At 42.8% G+C, this 16792-nt stretch overlaps 1 protein-coding gene across 1 annotated transcript in view; it reads left to right on the plus strand.

The window, feature by feature from the left end:
• Window positions 1–4614: 4614 nt before the first annotated feature.
• Window positions 4615–16792, plus strand: part of SEL1L (SEL1L adaptor subunit of SYVN1 ubiquitin ligase) — a 32558-nt gene continuing 20380 nt past the window's right edge. Inside the window, exons 1-5 of the mRNA XM_081910506.1 lie at window positions 4615–4805; window positions 10949–10986; window positions 11696–11921; window positions 14978–15145; window positions 16034–16139. Coding sequence (XP_081766632.1) covers window positions 4703–4805; window positions 10949–10986; window positions 11696–11921; window positions 14978–15145; window positions 16034–16139 — 641 coding nt within the window. The 5' untranslated portion in view covers window positions 4615–4702. The remainder of the gene's footprint in view (window positions 4806–10948; window positions 10987–11695; window positions 11922–14977; window positions 15146–16033; window positions 16140–16792) is intronic.

The following is a 16792-nucleotide window of genomic DNA, read 5'->3' on the forward strand; positions in this document are numbered from 1 at the left end:
CTGGGGCATCCTGGACCTAAGTTGCACAGGGCTTTGTAAATTAATACAAGGACATTGAACTTGGCTTAGTAGCAGATGGTGGTATACACATTAAAAATGACTGGCAGAAGTATAATCTCCATTTTCAGAGACTGCATAGGTCTGACTGCTACCCTGATCAGGAGTGTAATATGGTCACCAACATACTCTGCTTGTAAACTTTCCTAAGGTACGCCTGTGGCCATCACTAAGAGACAAAAAGCTGAGCTGTTGAGCTGACCCATCACCAAGGATTCTGATGTCCCCTCTGTTTTTATGATACACTGATGTATTTCTTGATGTGCAATTATGCACACTGGGTTCTTTTGAAAGAGAAAGATCAAAAGTAGCCCTAAGTCTTAAAGAGGTTCTCCGGGGAACTTGCAAAATAAATGGTTATTTAGTGGATAGCTGTGAATTGTACTACTAGCAGGCTAGCTGCCAAGCCACACTAAACCCCCCCTTAAGACAGGAATTTATTGAACATCTCTAACAGTTCATTAGGCCTGTAGAATGGCATATAGAGAAGTTAATGGAACTTTTCAGAACCCCGGGAATGGCTTGGCTTAATTTTTGAGATGTCACAGATTTCGCGTTCCAGCCATCCCAAAGTTCAGAGAGGCAATATTCTGAAAATGGCCTTAGACATTTTCCCCATCTTATTTATTTATATGTGAATTAGGAACCCACACTTTCATAAAGGCTATAATGAGGCAGAGTACAACATAGAATATGGATATAACCAACCAAAGATCCATAAAGACAGCATTCAAAACATCAGTTAATATCAATAAATACTGATGGGAAGGAAGGAAGGAAGGAAGGAAGGAAGGAAGGAAGGAAGGAAGGAAGGAAGGAAGGAAGGAAGGAAGGAGGAAAGAAAGACAGATCATGTTGTCCAAACAAAAAAAGTTTCCCAAAGACATCTGAAGGAAGAGAGGGGTGGTATAAGGCAATATACTGGATTTAAGAAACTCCTTTGTGATTCAGGGGCATAAAAAGATCCTGTGTTGTGGCAGAGAGGTCAGCTTCAACCTAAAGAGAGATATAAGACTGTTACAAAGGTTGTGTGCCACCCCCAATCTTTGCCAAACAGTGCACAAGATTCCACCCAGGGTCATGCAGAGAGCCCACAGGGCTACCACCTTGAGGGCTTCTTCCACCTTGAGTGGCCTCAATGTTGTTAATGTAGGCTCCAAAAATTGGGGGGGGCGGGGAGCAGTGGGAGGTAATGAAGCTAATCATACTCCAACTGCTCAAGTGTAAAGTTTGGGAGAAGCATCCCCAACTTTTCCTTACAATGTCCATGTTGCTGATAACTGGTTTCTGTTTTACCTTATCTCTGCGCTGCCTCCCCTTGCCCCACCTTGCTCAGTGAAAATGGATGTTGAGTAGTAATTCCTCTGCTTCTGTGAACTAGTTAATTCAAGCCCATTTGACAATGTGTTTCAGTCCTGCCGGCTAATTAATTTCACTCAGTTTAATACACACATTTTTATAGGAGCTCAGCGTATTGAGAGGAAACAATAAAATTATCTGTGCACTAACTATAAAAATCCCTGCTACTCTGCTTAGCAAATATGAGATCTTGTTCCACAAAGCTTAATAGATGTTTGTTTATTTTCTCAGTGATACATTCCTATTAAATAATTATTTCCCACAGTATATGCAGCCTGGAGCTTTGCCTGCCACTGCCAATCGCCAAAGAACTGAGAGTCAGAAGACACAGTACTATTTCATTTCAAACAAACGGGGGGAATTGTTCATATAAAAGTTGGCACAATAATCAGTGGTTAGGGAGAGTATTAAATATGAGAACCAGCCTTTTCTAGGCCTCAGGCAATGGATAGGCTTCAATCCCATACAGTGTCTATGGTATATTCACTTGGAAGCAGGTTCCATTTAATCAAGGGGACTTTATTCTGGTAAATATGAATAGGACTGTGCTACCAGTATACCAACCTAGCTTCTTCCTCTGATTTGTACATATCAACTTGGGGAAATTGCTGCTATGCTACAAGCAGACCTCCTTTTCTACTAGATAAACTGCAGCAGTTTGTACAATTCGTATCCTAACACAGTGAGCTGGTTTGCACATAATGCTAAACCATGATTTGTTAAGCTATGGTTTATTAAACTATAGCTTAGCCTTATGTGTGAAAGGCAACAGTTGAGAGTGGGCTGATGAGACCTAGATACTTGAAGGAGAAAGCAGCAGGCTGGGATGTAACAGAGGCAGAGCGGCGATTGATTTCTACTGAGATCCAGGACTGTGACTGTGGGAGAAGCAAGACCCTCTTAGGGTGTTAATGCTGTGAGCCCTTCCGACATAGGCTCAGGTTGTACATTTGTGTCAATATATCATATATCATAAAGACAATCTCTGCTATGCCTCATTCTAAATGAAACACACACACCCTGGGTAAGTGCCTGAAACCCCTGGACTCTCACACCACTTGGAGATTAGGGTAGTGTGCCACAATATACATCTCTGCTGAGTGTTGCTGATGCAGTTTCTGGTTTTAATGTTCAGTTTCCACAGATCAGTGTTTCCTATATAAAAGTTGCTTGTGTACTCCTCCAGTTTATTCAGCATTCATCCTGATTTGCTGGGGGGAAGTGTACACAGTAGTTAAGTTATATTGTATCTAGTCTTTATTATGCATTTGTTCTGACTTGCTCATCCTGGCTGTTACACAGTGATGAGTATCCATCTTGATTTGCTTGTGGGATGATTACACACAATCCAATTACCGGTAATTAATCATTCATTCATCCCACACTTTTTGGTGCATTTCCCCATCACTTCCCCATGTTGGCTTCATTTAGCTTTTTAGGCAGGTTTCTTCTGTAAGAAAGAAACAGGTCACTTTGTGCAAGCCACATTTCCATTGGGTGCTTGAAAAACTCCTGAAAAACAGTGACTGTCTGGAGGCACCCTGTGACAGTTAACTGCTCCAACATTGCTTTCTCCCCATAAGTACCGGTAAGTAGTTCCAGGGTGAATGTTTTATTCCAGCTCCACCTTTTTCTTTTTTAGTATATTCATTAATTTATTACATTGAACATTCCAGGGTGATTTGCAATACAATAAGAGGGGCTGAGGAAACCCAGCCAGATGGGTGATGTATAAATAAATTATTATTATTATTAAACCAGAAAAATACGGTAGAACGCAAATACTAAATGCTAAGTAATAACAGTAGCAGATTCTTGAGTAAATAAGTCTTCAGCAAATGGATAAAACCACACGCCTTTGCATGCATTCATCCTGGTATTCAGATGGCCAAATGTATGTTAGAGGGGGCTAGGCGCGCAGCCCAACGCATAGGGCGCTGGCTGCCTCCCTCCAATATTTGCGTGTTTAGCACGAACGTCTGAAGTGGACGGCTAACTGCCTTCGCACTCAGCGGACAGCTCCCAACGCCCACCTGCGACAAGGGGCTAATAATGAAATATAGTATATTTCCATTTTCACTGAAAGGGAAATGTTAACTATTCAAAACTAAAGGGGAGCGACATATTTCCCTACATGAAAAATACCGAAGAAGCAAAGAGTACGGACTTCTGTCTAGAGGGACAGGCGGGGGGCGACAGCATGCTGTATTATCACAAGGAAAGGTGATAATTCACTATTCATTAGTCCTAGAAAGGTGTGACTTCAAACCTCACTAGATCAGAACCAGTTACAGGTAGGTAGCCGTGTTGATCTGTCGTAGTTGAAACAAAATAAAAAAATTCCTTCCAGTAGCACCTTAGAGACCAGCTAAGTTTATTGGTATGAGCTCAGAACCAGGCTTTCAGAGAAAGCAGCTTCAGACGCTGGGTGTGTCACTCCACTTATTTATCTCTACTGGCAACGGAGTTTGACTCTACTCTTTTGTGCCTCTATAGCTTCGTTTCTCTAATTATTTGCAGGCATTGTGGGTAATGTAGTTTCCTTAACGTGGCCTTTGGATGGACGCGTTCGGTGCACGCGCACGCGCGCCTTCGCACAATGCCTTCTGGCTATTGTAGTCCTTCCTGTTCCTGCTGCTCGCGTAGCTCTGCCTGTGTTAGGTGAGGTCTCCGCGAGATCAAAGGGCTATAGTCTCAATGTCCTTGACACATCTACTTGCGGTTCAAGATTGCTCTTAGTCGATTCCTCCATGTAAGGGGCAGAGGTGGTGGAAGGACACCAGTGCAGGCACCCGTATGAAAACAAGAGAGGGTTAGAGGCTCCCTTTAGATTCAGTGCTCTTCAGCAGTGGTATATTTCATGGCTCACGGCTTTCCATTAATTTAGCCGGGCTCTCATGGGTAGGGAACTTCGATATGAAACCGGAAGCAATATGCTTTTCGTACTATATCTCTTTGGGCGCCGAACTTTGCGGCTTCCTCCTCCGCACCCGATTGGCCAGGCGGGCAGGCAAGTGACGCGAGCCTCGGCCTCGGCGGCTTTTCGTCCAATTCCGACAGGCCATGTCGAGGAACGGCTCGGCCAATGGGACCGCGGCGCTCTTCGACGCCGGCGGCTGGCCACTAGGAGCCCGGCTTGGCGCGGGCGGCTTGCTGAGGCGGTGGCGCGGGATTGGCTGGCCGCGTGGTTGCTCGAGTGGGCGGGGCGGGAGCCGGGGCTCCCCTCACGGCGCAGCGGCGTTGGTGTCTCTTCTCGCGGCGGGGGAAGGAACCCTCGGAGACAGGGATGGAGCCGGCCAGGCGGGTCGCGGCGCCGCCGCTGCTGCTGTGGGCCACGGCGGCGTTAGCGTTGTTGTTGTTGCTATCGGCTCCAGGCCTTGCCGCTGCTGGTCAGTAATGGCGCTCCTGGCGGGGCCTCGCCTTCCTGGGGCCGAGTTTGGGGAGGGGGAGGGAGTGACAGGCGGTTGGGAGAGGCGGGGGGGCGGCCTTCACCATAGAGGGGCTGAGAGGGAGGCCGAGGGAGGGGGGCTTTAGCAGGGGAAACCCCCCCCGTTACACCCCCACCCACCTCCACCTGTCTTGCAGGGTCAGCATCACCCTCATTGAAATTGATTGTACGGTGCCTTGTCAAATTAGGCTTCACCTTCGCCATATGTCATGGGCACCTGGCATTGTGCTTCCCGGTGAATTTGGAGAGCAATAGTTGGGGGAGACCAGCCTGGTCTTCTCCTCCATTGCCCGGAGAAGGAGCAGCTGCATGCAGCTTCTTGCTTGCTTGCACCTACCCTGCCATAGATCGCTAGGGAACTAAAAACTAGTGCCTGAGTTTGCTGCTGCCGCCGCCACCACCGCCTCCCTCCCACCCCCTTTTTTTGTTTTGCGGTAGATTGTAAGCCCGAGGGAAGGAGAGGTCTTGTTAATTGATCTCTGTGAGCTGATTCGGGCTAGCGAGTGGGGCGAAGATACTTCAGGTGTGTGAATAAAATGGGACTGTTGTAACTTGGTTGCACCAAGAGATGCAACCTTCGGGGCCATGGCTGGCCTAAGGCTGCTTTTCTTTTGTCTCCTAAATTACTTTTAAATTGAAATATTGCTGCCTTTCTTCTCTTCCGCATCCCATACACACACACTCACACTGACTCAGGTGGGTTTATGTTGTGCAGCACAGTAGCACATTTGGCATTTCATGAATTGACTGAAGGTGTTTTCTTCTAGTTCCCATGCATAATGCCTGTCACTTACCTACACTTGCCACTTACCCAAAGTAACAGAGCCCTCTTGCCTTTGCCCACTCCCTAACAGACGTTAACGTTCTATGCTAATAGGTTGGTGGCGAGTGTCAGGGTGGCAAGTGCATTTAAACTTGACAAAGTGCACACATGGATTGTGTATATGGGCAAGGGTTTCCTTGTAGCCCATATTCTCTTTAAATAAGGATTGTGTCTATGGCTTGGGCAGAAGAGAGAGAAGACCCTAGGCTCTATTGGACTGTAGGGGATTTCACGTAGCAGGTAAGCCACTAAGCTGCCTTGCTTGGACCATGGGAAGAGACATTGGATTTTACTCCCACATACTTATGTAGGTGAATTTTGGCATCCCAGTGATTACTTCATATGCCTCTCTGGTTCATTTGTTCCTGTGCGTGAGCTGCCAAGAGGCAGTGAATTCGCTTGCTGGTGATGCAGCAAAGAACCCAAATGAATAGGATACTCATAACAGGTGGCACTCAGAGATTCATAACACTGGTCAGTGGGGCACAGCTTTATTCATTTATTTAATGGAATTTGTAATTGTAAAAACCTCTCGGTGGTTTACATAAAATAAAACATGCATTCAAGTTAACAATAAAAGTTAAAAAGAAGTTAATCCAACAAAAATCAAACCATAAATAAAATCAGTAGTTAAAATGTATTAAATGATGTATTAAAATACTTGTTAGTGTTAAATATCTGGACAGGCTTGCCCAAACAAAAAAGTTTTTAGTAGGCACTGAAAACAATACAGCAGATGCATGCATCTGCCTAATGTCCGTGGACAGGGAGTTCCAAAGTGACATGATGAAAGTGATTCCTTACAAGTGCAGAATAACACTTTGTGTCAGAGCAAAGTGAGCATTTATGGGGTAAGGCAATCCTAAAGTAAATTGTCCCATGCTGTTATGGGTTTTATATATGAAAAGTAACCCTTTGAATTTCAGATTGGCAGCTAATGCAGATATTTGTACAGAGATAATGTCTGGATGGGCATGTAGCTGAGGAAAGATGGGGTTGGAGAGTATCTGCATATTGAATAGCTAACCCAGGGGCAGTGGTTGCAATTAACTGGTTATTTTGAATGCATAGTGTACCTTACTGCATGTATGTAGCTAAAACCAGAACATTTACTAATCCTGCTTTCATATGCACCATAGCTCAATTTTATAGTTTTATCTCAGCCTAAAGATTCTTTGGTTGTTTTCTTTTCCCATCCTGTTGAACAATTTGATGTGAACAATTTGATGTGGAAGTTCTAATTACTAGTTACTGTCAGCAACTTTCTGTGGCACTTGGTAACTTATGTCAACCAAAGATATGATTAGCTGTTTTAAACTCGTCATCTGGACTTTTCCCGTAAGTATTTTTTTAGAATAATCAGTTCTGTGAAGCAAAAGAAAGGAATCATTCAATGTGGCTAGTTCTTTTATGCAGGAAGTGTGTTTCAGGGTTCTCTTTTTATCCTTTACAATGACCAAGACACTAAAAAGGACAGTGTTGTATCCAACAATAACTGCTGCTCATGCAATGCAACTTCATTTCTCTCTTCTCCCCTTCATCCCCCAATCTACTCTGGAGGGTTGAGGGAATCTCTAGATTTGTGAGGGTGAGGATGGCCACAGTTGGTGTATGGTGGGTAGAGAAGTTCCATGACATGAATGCAAGCAGACTCAATTACTTCATTGGATAAGCCCATTAACATGCAGTGTGTCACAGGGTGACAGCCAACACACAGGGTGATAGCCAACTAAATTGTATTCAGTGTCAGCCAATTGAAATCTATGGACTTAAGTTCAAGTTCATTTATTTCAGTCGGTCTACTTAAACTTCATTAGATTTCACTCAAAGTATATTTAAAAAGACTAGTTGGCAAAAGTGCACAGCTCAAGTCAAGACTGAAATCTGGAATTGGCTCTAGATATTCCAGAGTGTGTGTATGGTCAATTTGTCATAGGCTTCCTTGAATACTGTAATAACATGCTGACAAATACCCAGGATGGGTTTTGAAAGCATCAGTCATGTGATCCAGCAGGAAGTCTGCTCATAAAGCCTTTCAGAGTCAAGAACATCTAGTTTCTGTCTCTTCAACCTTGAGAAAGTTTATAGCACTTCCTGGAAATAAGGAATCAGTGACCTTAGCTATTTTGACTTTAGACGTAATTTGCCTATCTTTGTTCCAGGTTTGGTTTTTTGTTGGGGGTTTTTTAAAACAACAATGCACATTTCAAGATGTCTGCATTGTTTCGCCACCCCCAAAAGAGCTCTCCAACAGAGACAAACACAAACCCGAAACCCAGGGTCCCAACCTAGTCTGGGGGACATCTCTTTTCACCCTACTCCTGACCCACACTACAGAGAGCAGGTGGATTCAGGGCTTCTGAATGCTACCTAAACACATTCCAAGCAAGAAGGATCCTGGCAAAGCAGACCCCTGCAGCTACCAGGACTGCACCCTTGGTGTGCATTTCCTGCAGTACTGCTGCCCATGCTTGGCTTCTATACTAGGCCTGCTTGGCATCCCCATTCTGGCATTCCCACATTGTTGCCCCCAACATGTCCCAGCTCAGTGTGGTTTAGGCCCCAGCTGTTTCCACAGCCACCAGTGCCACCTTCTCCCACTCTATGACTGCCACTTGCCCAACAGTTGGGCCACTTGCTGCACTATGGGAAGCAACCACTGAAGCTGGACCAACTCACCCCTCAGTTGACACTGACATCAGATGTCACCATGACACTGGAGGCCAGAGATTGACTGTCCTTTGGCACTGGCTCAGCACAGGGACAGTAGCCAGCTCTTCTCCTCTCCTGATTCTGGGGTTAGGTTTTGTCTTCCTGCAAATCCCAGCAGCTATTTTGTGCAGGGTTCAATTCAGTTCAGTTTGACCCTGTGTGTGTGTTCCCCTGCTGGGAACAGGCACACTCAGTCAGAACTCCTTGAAAGTCCTCTTGCAGACAGCCCTGGGCTGCCCTTTGCAGATGCTGGTTGACTCTCCTTCCCACCCAGTGCCAGATTGCTCAAGGTGACTTGACCTGGGGTTATCTTGACTCAATTTGGTCCAAGCCCAGATCAGCCTGTTTCAGTGTGGGCTTTGGCCAAATCCAGTGCACAGCCCTGTTACTTTTATGCCAAATATGGTCACAGTATTTTCAGGTGTTGTTTTTGTAAAATATTTTTAATACTATATTCAAACAAAAACCAGGAAGACATTACAAGTAATTGCAAGTGTAAGAACACTGATGGGAATGAGCATGTTATATCATACTGCTATCCAGAATGCAGAAAAGACACTTCTCAGTTTTGAAAGTTTTAGCCCACCATCTGGATTCAAAATGTCATATGATGATAACCAAATATAGATCACCTCTACGTTTCAGGAACTATTGTGCCAAATTGGGTGATGGTCTCTTCAGAGTTGTCTCAAACACCACAGTTTGGACTCATCACACCAGATTGGGTGGTCGCATCAAACTGGGCAATGATACCGAACCCATAGATGGACAAACCACTTTCCAAAACATATAATGGAAAGTCAAAATAAATACGAGCAGAGTAAGCTTCCAAATAGCCGTATATCAATACTCATAATTATAGGGTCCCTCACATTATTTTAAAAGAAATTTACTTTTTTGTTGGGCAGATAAAATGTTAATCTGTTTTCTAGGAGTTTAATGCAGGGAACAGTAACAGAGTCAATGAGCCCTTCTCCACCAATTTTTGTTTCACATATCAATCAATTGTTGAACTTAATGGAAAAACTGTATAAGTACTAAAAAAAACCAACTAAATAAACTTGACCTGTTTTTCTCCTTGCTTTGGAAAGAACATCTATTTGCTAACAATCAGCTGTGTTTGTCTACAACTTAATATAGAGCTTGTTCCTTCAGAGAGATGTTAACATGATGCAATGAGAATGAAACACTGCTTGCTTCACTCTTAAAGATACACATGAAAATACACTTACCAGTTCCGGTGGTTCAGTGGGTTCCATTTAAAATTATTTGTAACCTGTTATTTTCTTTCTTTATACATCTTCTTAATATTAGTCTGCTTATATATGGAATTTATTACATAATCACTTCAGTTTCATAGTTATAAAACAAATAAATTTTCAAAGAAAAATAGACCTTGTATGGTCGTCGCAGTTCTCTAGCAGGGTTTTTTTCCAGTGCAAGCAGAACTGCTCATTAAAAATCTTGATGAAATCGTATATACTTAGGATTTGCACTGTCTGCCACTAGGTGACTTCTAATAATGTGGTATGATCCCACCCCCACGCTGTTTCTACATCTCTTCCATGAAGACTCAAAATGACTGGCTTGACGTTAAGTAAAGCAGCAGGTTTAACTTTTATAGGTAAAACGAAACCAAAGTTCTCACTGCTAACCTGCAAGCTTTATGAAAACAGATAATAGAAGATAAAAAGAAAGTATTTCTTTACACAGCACAGAGCATTTGGTTGATCACTGTAAGAACAGGATGCTAGACTAGATGGGCCACCAGCCTGATTCAGAAAGCTCATCTTATGTTATCAGTGTCCTTTCTGTGAGCTCTTCTATGAAATGATATTTTTTGGCTCTTCTGTGACACGGGTGGCACTGTTGTCTAAACCACAGAGCCTAGGGCTTGCCTATCAGAAGGTCGGCGGTTTAAATCCCCGCAACAGGGTGAGCTCCCCTTGCTCAGTCCCAGCTCCTGCCAACCTAGCAGTTTGAAAGCACGTCAGAGTGCAAGTAGATAAATAGGTACTGCGCCAGCGGTAAGGTAAACAGCGTTTCTGTGCGCTGCTCTGCTTCGCCAGAAGTGGCTTAGTCATGCTGGCCACATGACCCAGAAGCTGTACGCTGGCTCCCTCGGCCAGTAAAGCAAGATGAGCACCGCAGCCCCAGAGTCATCCGCAACTGGACCTAACAGTCAGGGGTTCCCTAACCTTTACCTATGATTAGTAGAGCTGTAAAATTAAGAGCTTGTCTCTAATACAGTATATTATTTCTAGAATATATTTTATACATTGCAGAGATCAGGTGCCAATAAAAGATACCAATATCTACAATCAACTTAAACTTTTGAGTGACATTTGGGATGGGAGAATAAGTGTTCTACCACACTTTTGATGGGAGCATGATTTGTTCAGATATTTTGTTTTTGAAATTGTAAAAAGTTACAAATTTAAACAGGCTTTGTGTGGCTGATACTTTCCAGGGGATTCCTGTTCTGTTCAATAAAATTTACATGCCTTTGTTCCATCTAACTTCTATTAAAATACTATTTAATTTTGCAGATGAAGAAGGAACTCAAGAGGAGCCCTTTGAATCAAAGGTGAGCACAGAATCTCTGTGTGATTCTTGCTGATGAAAACCAATATGAATTTTCCAGTTACCAACATGTGACAAAAGAATTATTATGTGGAATGTAAAAAGAGCAATAAATATACATACATACACACAAGTACTTTAGACTATAATTATAATTGCTCCTTGAATTGGAGCAGAAACAGTAATTTCAACGTGGATTTTAAAAAATGGTAGGCAAGATCCAGCATTGCATGAATGGACATCCAGTAGTGCAAAGAGTCTTCATTCTGTCTTCCAAATCCTCCAGTTGTCCCTGCTATGGCAGGTTGGGATACCCTCCAGAGCAGATCGGGGGGGGGGGTGCAGGGGTTTGAGGATGGAGAGGAGAAACCAAAGTTCTTTTGCACAAGAAAATGGTCATAATCTGATCTCACCCAAAGTAAATTTGGGACTGGGGTAGGCTGGTGTAGTAGGAAATAGATGAGCTGCTGTGAGTAGAGAACAGGTTTACATGTTAAATGAATACACTAGATTCTGAAAGTAAGTCTGAGTGAGTGAACAGGGCACATATTCAAAAGAAGAAGAATGCTCAAACCCTTTGACTCTTTGCATGCATTTAGTGTACGCCTAAATATGAAAAACTCCAGCTTTGTTTGCATTTGTCAAAAATCTTCTGCATATGAGATGATCAGAAGCTTTTATCTACTTTATTCTCCCTGCTGCTCATTCCCTAGACAACCTTGCCTTCTGAGGAACAGGTGAAAGACCATTCAGCTGGAACCCATGTGGTAGCAGGTCAGATCTTCATTGACTCTGATGAACCTGAGTCTCACATTGAAGATGGAGAGAGTTTCAGAAGCCAAGAGGAGGAAAAGGAAAGAACTTTGGAGGAGCTAAATTCTCTAGAACTGTCATCCTTATTAAATAAGGATTTGGAAGAGGTAGAAGCACAAAAAGCAGGTAATCTTGGTTGGTTGGTTGGTTGGTTGGTTGGTTGGTTGGTTGGTTGGTTGGTTATAAGTTGCTTTGGGTTGCCCTGTGCAAGATAAAAGTGAATTAATGACTAAATTAAAAAAATAAGTTTTGGGCTTGTGTTTCCCTGCAAGAATTCAGTTTCAGTGGTAGAAGATCCAATTCTTCTCGTCGAAGTTTGTTTCTATTAATTATAGAACATAAAGCTGGAATAAGTAAGGGTATGGAATTGTGGCGTCAGAATTGCTAATATTCCCTTTTGATACAGGTTTAAAGTGGTACTGCTTTGTTTAGCTGTGTAGTCAACCCCCTTTCATTCCTTGCATTCACCACAGGGCTACAGAATCAGTTGGTTTAGAATCATAGAATTGGATGGGTCATCTAGTCGAGGAATCTCAACTAAAGATCCAGGGTTGCCATACGTCCGGAATTTCCCAGACATATCCAGAATACTGCAGTCAGCAGCAGTGTCTGGGCAAAAAAAGCTCAACAACTCTCCCTCCTTAACAAACTCCAAGGAAGGAGAGTCCACAGCCTCCCATGGAAATTTGATCTAAACAAATCTGGTAAAAAGAGAATCTTCAAATGTTTAAAGACCAGTTGGCATTTATGAGGATTTGAAGTTTAGGTGTAGGAATGGAAGGCTGTTTTTCAGCTTGTTAGTTCATGGTGAGGAAAAGTACAAAATGTTGATGGAGCCTACTTAAGGAACAAGTCTGCTTTTCATAGCTCAATCGTAGGGCTGCTTTGCACCAGTTCTAGCTTTAATAAGGGGAAGGCTTGTGGCAAGAGGCAAGCGGCTTGTGAGTCTGCAGAGCCTCTTTGGTTACAATCTCTTTATATGATAATAAAGCCAGCTGAAGATATAAGATTGCGCTGTTATGGTCTTAAACGTGGAACTGAGTACAATGAAAGCGAATGTGTATAAAACTCTCAGATATTTCCCACCTCTAGAACATTGATCTAGAAGAGCATTAGAGAGGTTTAAGTGTAAAGATATGCAAAAATCTGTTTATTTCCAAAGAACAGTCAACATTGCTTTTTTATCATAGTTAAGTGCATTTTACTCTTACGTTTCAAAATGAAACACACTCTACAGTATCTGTAAATTGATTCATATATGTTGTTGTTTATGATGATGGTGATAATAATAATAACAACAATAACAATAAGTAGCAGTAATAGTAAAAAAAGGTAAAGGACCCCTGTATGGTTAAGTCTAGTCAAAGGTGACTGAGGTGTGGCACGCATCTCGCTTCAGGCCGAGGGAGCCAGTGTCCGCAGACAGCTTTCTGGGTCATGTGGCCAGCATGACTGAACTGCTTCTGGTGCAATGGAACACTGTGGCGAGTGCCAGTGTGCACAGAAATGGTGTTAACCTGCCTGCCACAGTGGTACCTATTTATCTACTTGCACTGGTGTGCTTTTGAACTGCTAGGTTGGCAGAAGCCAGTGCAGAGCAACCCCGTCATGCGGATTCAAACTGCCGACCTTCTGAACAGCAAGCCCAAGGTTCAGTGGTTTAGACCACAGTGCCACCCACTCCCTGGTGGTGGTGGTGGTAGGTAGTAGTAGTAGTAGTACTAGTATACACACGGAGTCACCATTGTACTTTAACTGGCAAGTGGCTGACAGTTTTTGTCCATTACTGTCAGCTACTCAGTGCAAAGACTATCCAGTGTTAATAAAAGCGTATTGAACCTGGAATCTCCCAGAGGTTTGAAACTGCAAGCAAAGCAGTAGTCACTAAACTGTTATGAAACTTTTTTAGCTATCTAATTATAACATGCTTGAGAATAGATGTGCTTCATGCATGATAAACACAGGATGTGTAGCCTGATTTTAACTTCTCTCCTAATGCCACGTCAACTATAATCACTGACTTTATGTAACTTTCAGACTAGCGTTACATCTGAAAATGATTCATAGAAACCTAAAGCTGCACAAATCCAAAGCTGTTTTCTCCTTCTTTTAAGGAACTTTGGCAATATCCATTGTCACACCAGCAGATGCAACAGGACTTTCTCCCTTCCCCCCTAATCCCTGTCTGCTCCAGAGGGTCCCCCAGCCCTCTGGAGCAGGAGTTTGGGGGCATACCGGGAGCTGTAGGGTGGGAGGAGAAGAGAAAGTTGCACAAGTTCCATATGCCCAGATTTCATTAGATGCTAGGATTGAATAGCCCCCATCACAGAGGAGAGGTGCAGGGAGCTTCTCTCTTTAAACAAGCACCGTGGTGACTGATATAGGCACTTTTTCCGGTTTGATGAGCAGATTGCATGCCTGCACCTTTTCCTGGTCCTACCTCCACTTCTGCTCCTTAAATGTGGTAACCATTTCTGCCACCCCCCTGGCTCCAAAGGTTTGGCAGGCCTTCCCCTATGTCTTTAGCACAGAAAGACCTGTTGAATTCAAGTAGATGTGGGAGTGGTTTCCTCTATAATCAACTTAATCAAGCAGTAGCCTTATAATAGATGTGTCAGTGAGAATTTCACTTTACAGTGCTTTGTTTCTCCTGGTTATTGAGTTCTTCAGAATGTCAAATTGCTTTTCAGTTTGATAATTAATAACAGGAAATATGTACACTGTATGTGAGAGTGTTCAGAGCTGCCTAATGTGTCTGAATCGCTATGCAACAGCAATGAGACATGGTGTAAACAACTTTGCACACATGTGGTCCTTTTGCTGCCAGGCGATAATTACTAATTAGTGAACTACCAGTCTCGTGTGTGTGATTTCCTGAATTATTGTAATTTCCAGAGCTTCTAACTAAACCTAACTATGTGTACTCCTATTGAATTCAGTGGGGCTTATTCCCAGGGAAGTTGGGATAAGATTGCCATACTGAAAATTGATACTTTGATTTTGGTTGCAATCTTATAGACAATTTCTACATTTTGAAAGGAAAATACCAAAAGATGCCACGTGTTCTATTTTAACTAAAACACCAGGTAAAAACAAACTCTTAGCAGCACTTGAGCTCCTTCCTTCAAGATATGTTAATAATGCAAGATATGTTGGGTTGTTGTCGCTGTTGCTGTTTTTAGTTTTGACAGCCATTGGAGGAACTGCAGATGGTGAGCCATGCTACTTCCCCTTTCTTTTTCTGGAGAAGGAATACTCAGAATGTACTGCAGATGGAAGGGAAGACGGTAGACTCTGGTGTGCAACAACCTACGATTACAAGGCTGATCAAAAGTGGGGCTTCTGTGAAAGTAAGTATGGCAGCTATACTAAGAGATTCCATTATTGAGCTGCGTGAGATTAAGTCAATGAATGGTGCTGAGACAGAAATTGAATACCTTTTCTTATAACAATAGGACTTGGGGGTCATCTGCTGAAGTTATTTGGGACAGACAAAATAATAAGTGGATTTGGCTCCTCCAAGGTCTGGTGGTGGCCAGTGGCTTAGATGGCTCTAACAGGAGATTAGCCAGATTATTTGGGGAACCTCCAAGTACCCAGTGTTGAAAACAAAACAAGATGAGGTCACTGTTGCCTTTTTGCTTTGTGAATTTCCCTTGATCTAGCTGCTTTCCCACTGTTTCGCCCACACTGGTGGGAAAGTAGCTGGAAAAGGGTGCTTTTTACTTAAGAAAAAGCTGTGGGGACAAAACTTGGAACTGACAGCAGCATGCAGTTTGGTGTTTAGGAACTGTAAATTAACCTTGCTGGGGGAATAAAAGTTGCTCTGGTCGCCATGAAGTAGTAAATATATCTTCACATAATAGTTAAATGAAAAAAGTGGAAGTAAGCGTGATTTCTTTTTTTCAAGAGAAGGATATGATTTTACTTTCCAGAGTTCAAGAAGATGTTTCTCACTCTTTTTAACATGACCACCAAACTCTGTGCTAGGTATACTTTTGACTATTTTCAGTTCATGGTTAACTTTGTTTCCTTCTGAGCCTTTCACCTTTTGGCTTCTGCAAGGCAAAGAAATATGAAGCACAGTGGTTTGTTAAAAGCACAGGAACCCAGTGTGAAATATGTAGGTTGTGGCGTTCTATAACAGCCCAGTTAGCTGCCCTGAGAACAGTGTGAGCAGTGTCTTGGTGGCTAAAGTATTAATTATTCTTTTTTATACTTTTCTTTTAAAAAAAAAGCTGAAGAAGAATCTAATAGGAGAAGACAAATGCAAGAGGCAGAGGATGTTTACCAGACTGGAATGAAAATCCTTAATGAAAGCAGTAAAAAGGCCCAGAAGAAAGAGTGAGTTACATGTGTGTGTGTGTGTGTGTGTGTGTGAGAGAGAGAGAGAGAGAGAGAGAGAGAGAGAGAGAGAGAGAGAGAGAGAAAGAGAATTTTAAAATTTATAAATGTGACTGGCCAACTTTATTTTATACTGCTAAAATTTTGTTTTCAATTGCAAATAATACATAAAGAGGAATGCAGTGGTTTCAAATCCAACTTCATAGAACTGTTGCACTTACGGGGAGCAAGTGAAGTTTTAAAGAACTGTTGTAATGAGTTCAACTTGTCTCATCCAAGTATATGAGTAACTGTGATCTTGGATAGGTGGCAGAAAAGCCCAAGAAGGATCCGTAACCTGGGCACAGCTGCTGAGAAGGCTTCTTTCTACATTCTCACCAGACATGCCTTAGAGATAGTTGTTTACAGTCTCAAGTGGGAGCTTCCATGTGTAGGTCTTCCATGCTAGAACGGAGGAACTGCCTCCATACCCTAAAACTACTTGGGTTCTGGCTATCTAGGAAACAAGCAAAGAACATTTGTTGTATGATACTGGCTCCTTGGATCCTTTCCTGTGTAGGTTTTGGCCTGGTTTTGTGACTGAAACTTACTTTGTTACAGTGGTGGGTGGTCCATGCTATGAACTGGGCAATATTGTGTTTTTCTGTTGGTTC

Source organism: Podarcis melisellensis (genome assembly GCF_964234715.1).
Source record: "Podarcis melisellensis genome assembly, chromosome: 1".
NCBI lineage: Eukaryota > Metazoa > Chordata > Lepidosauria > Squamata > Lacertidae > Podarcis > Podarcis melisellensis.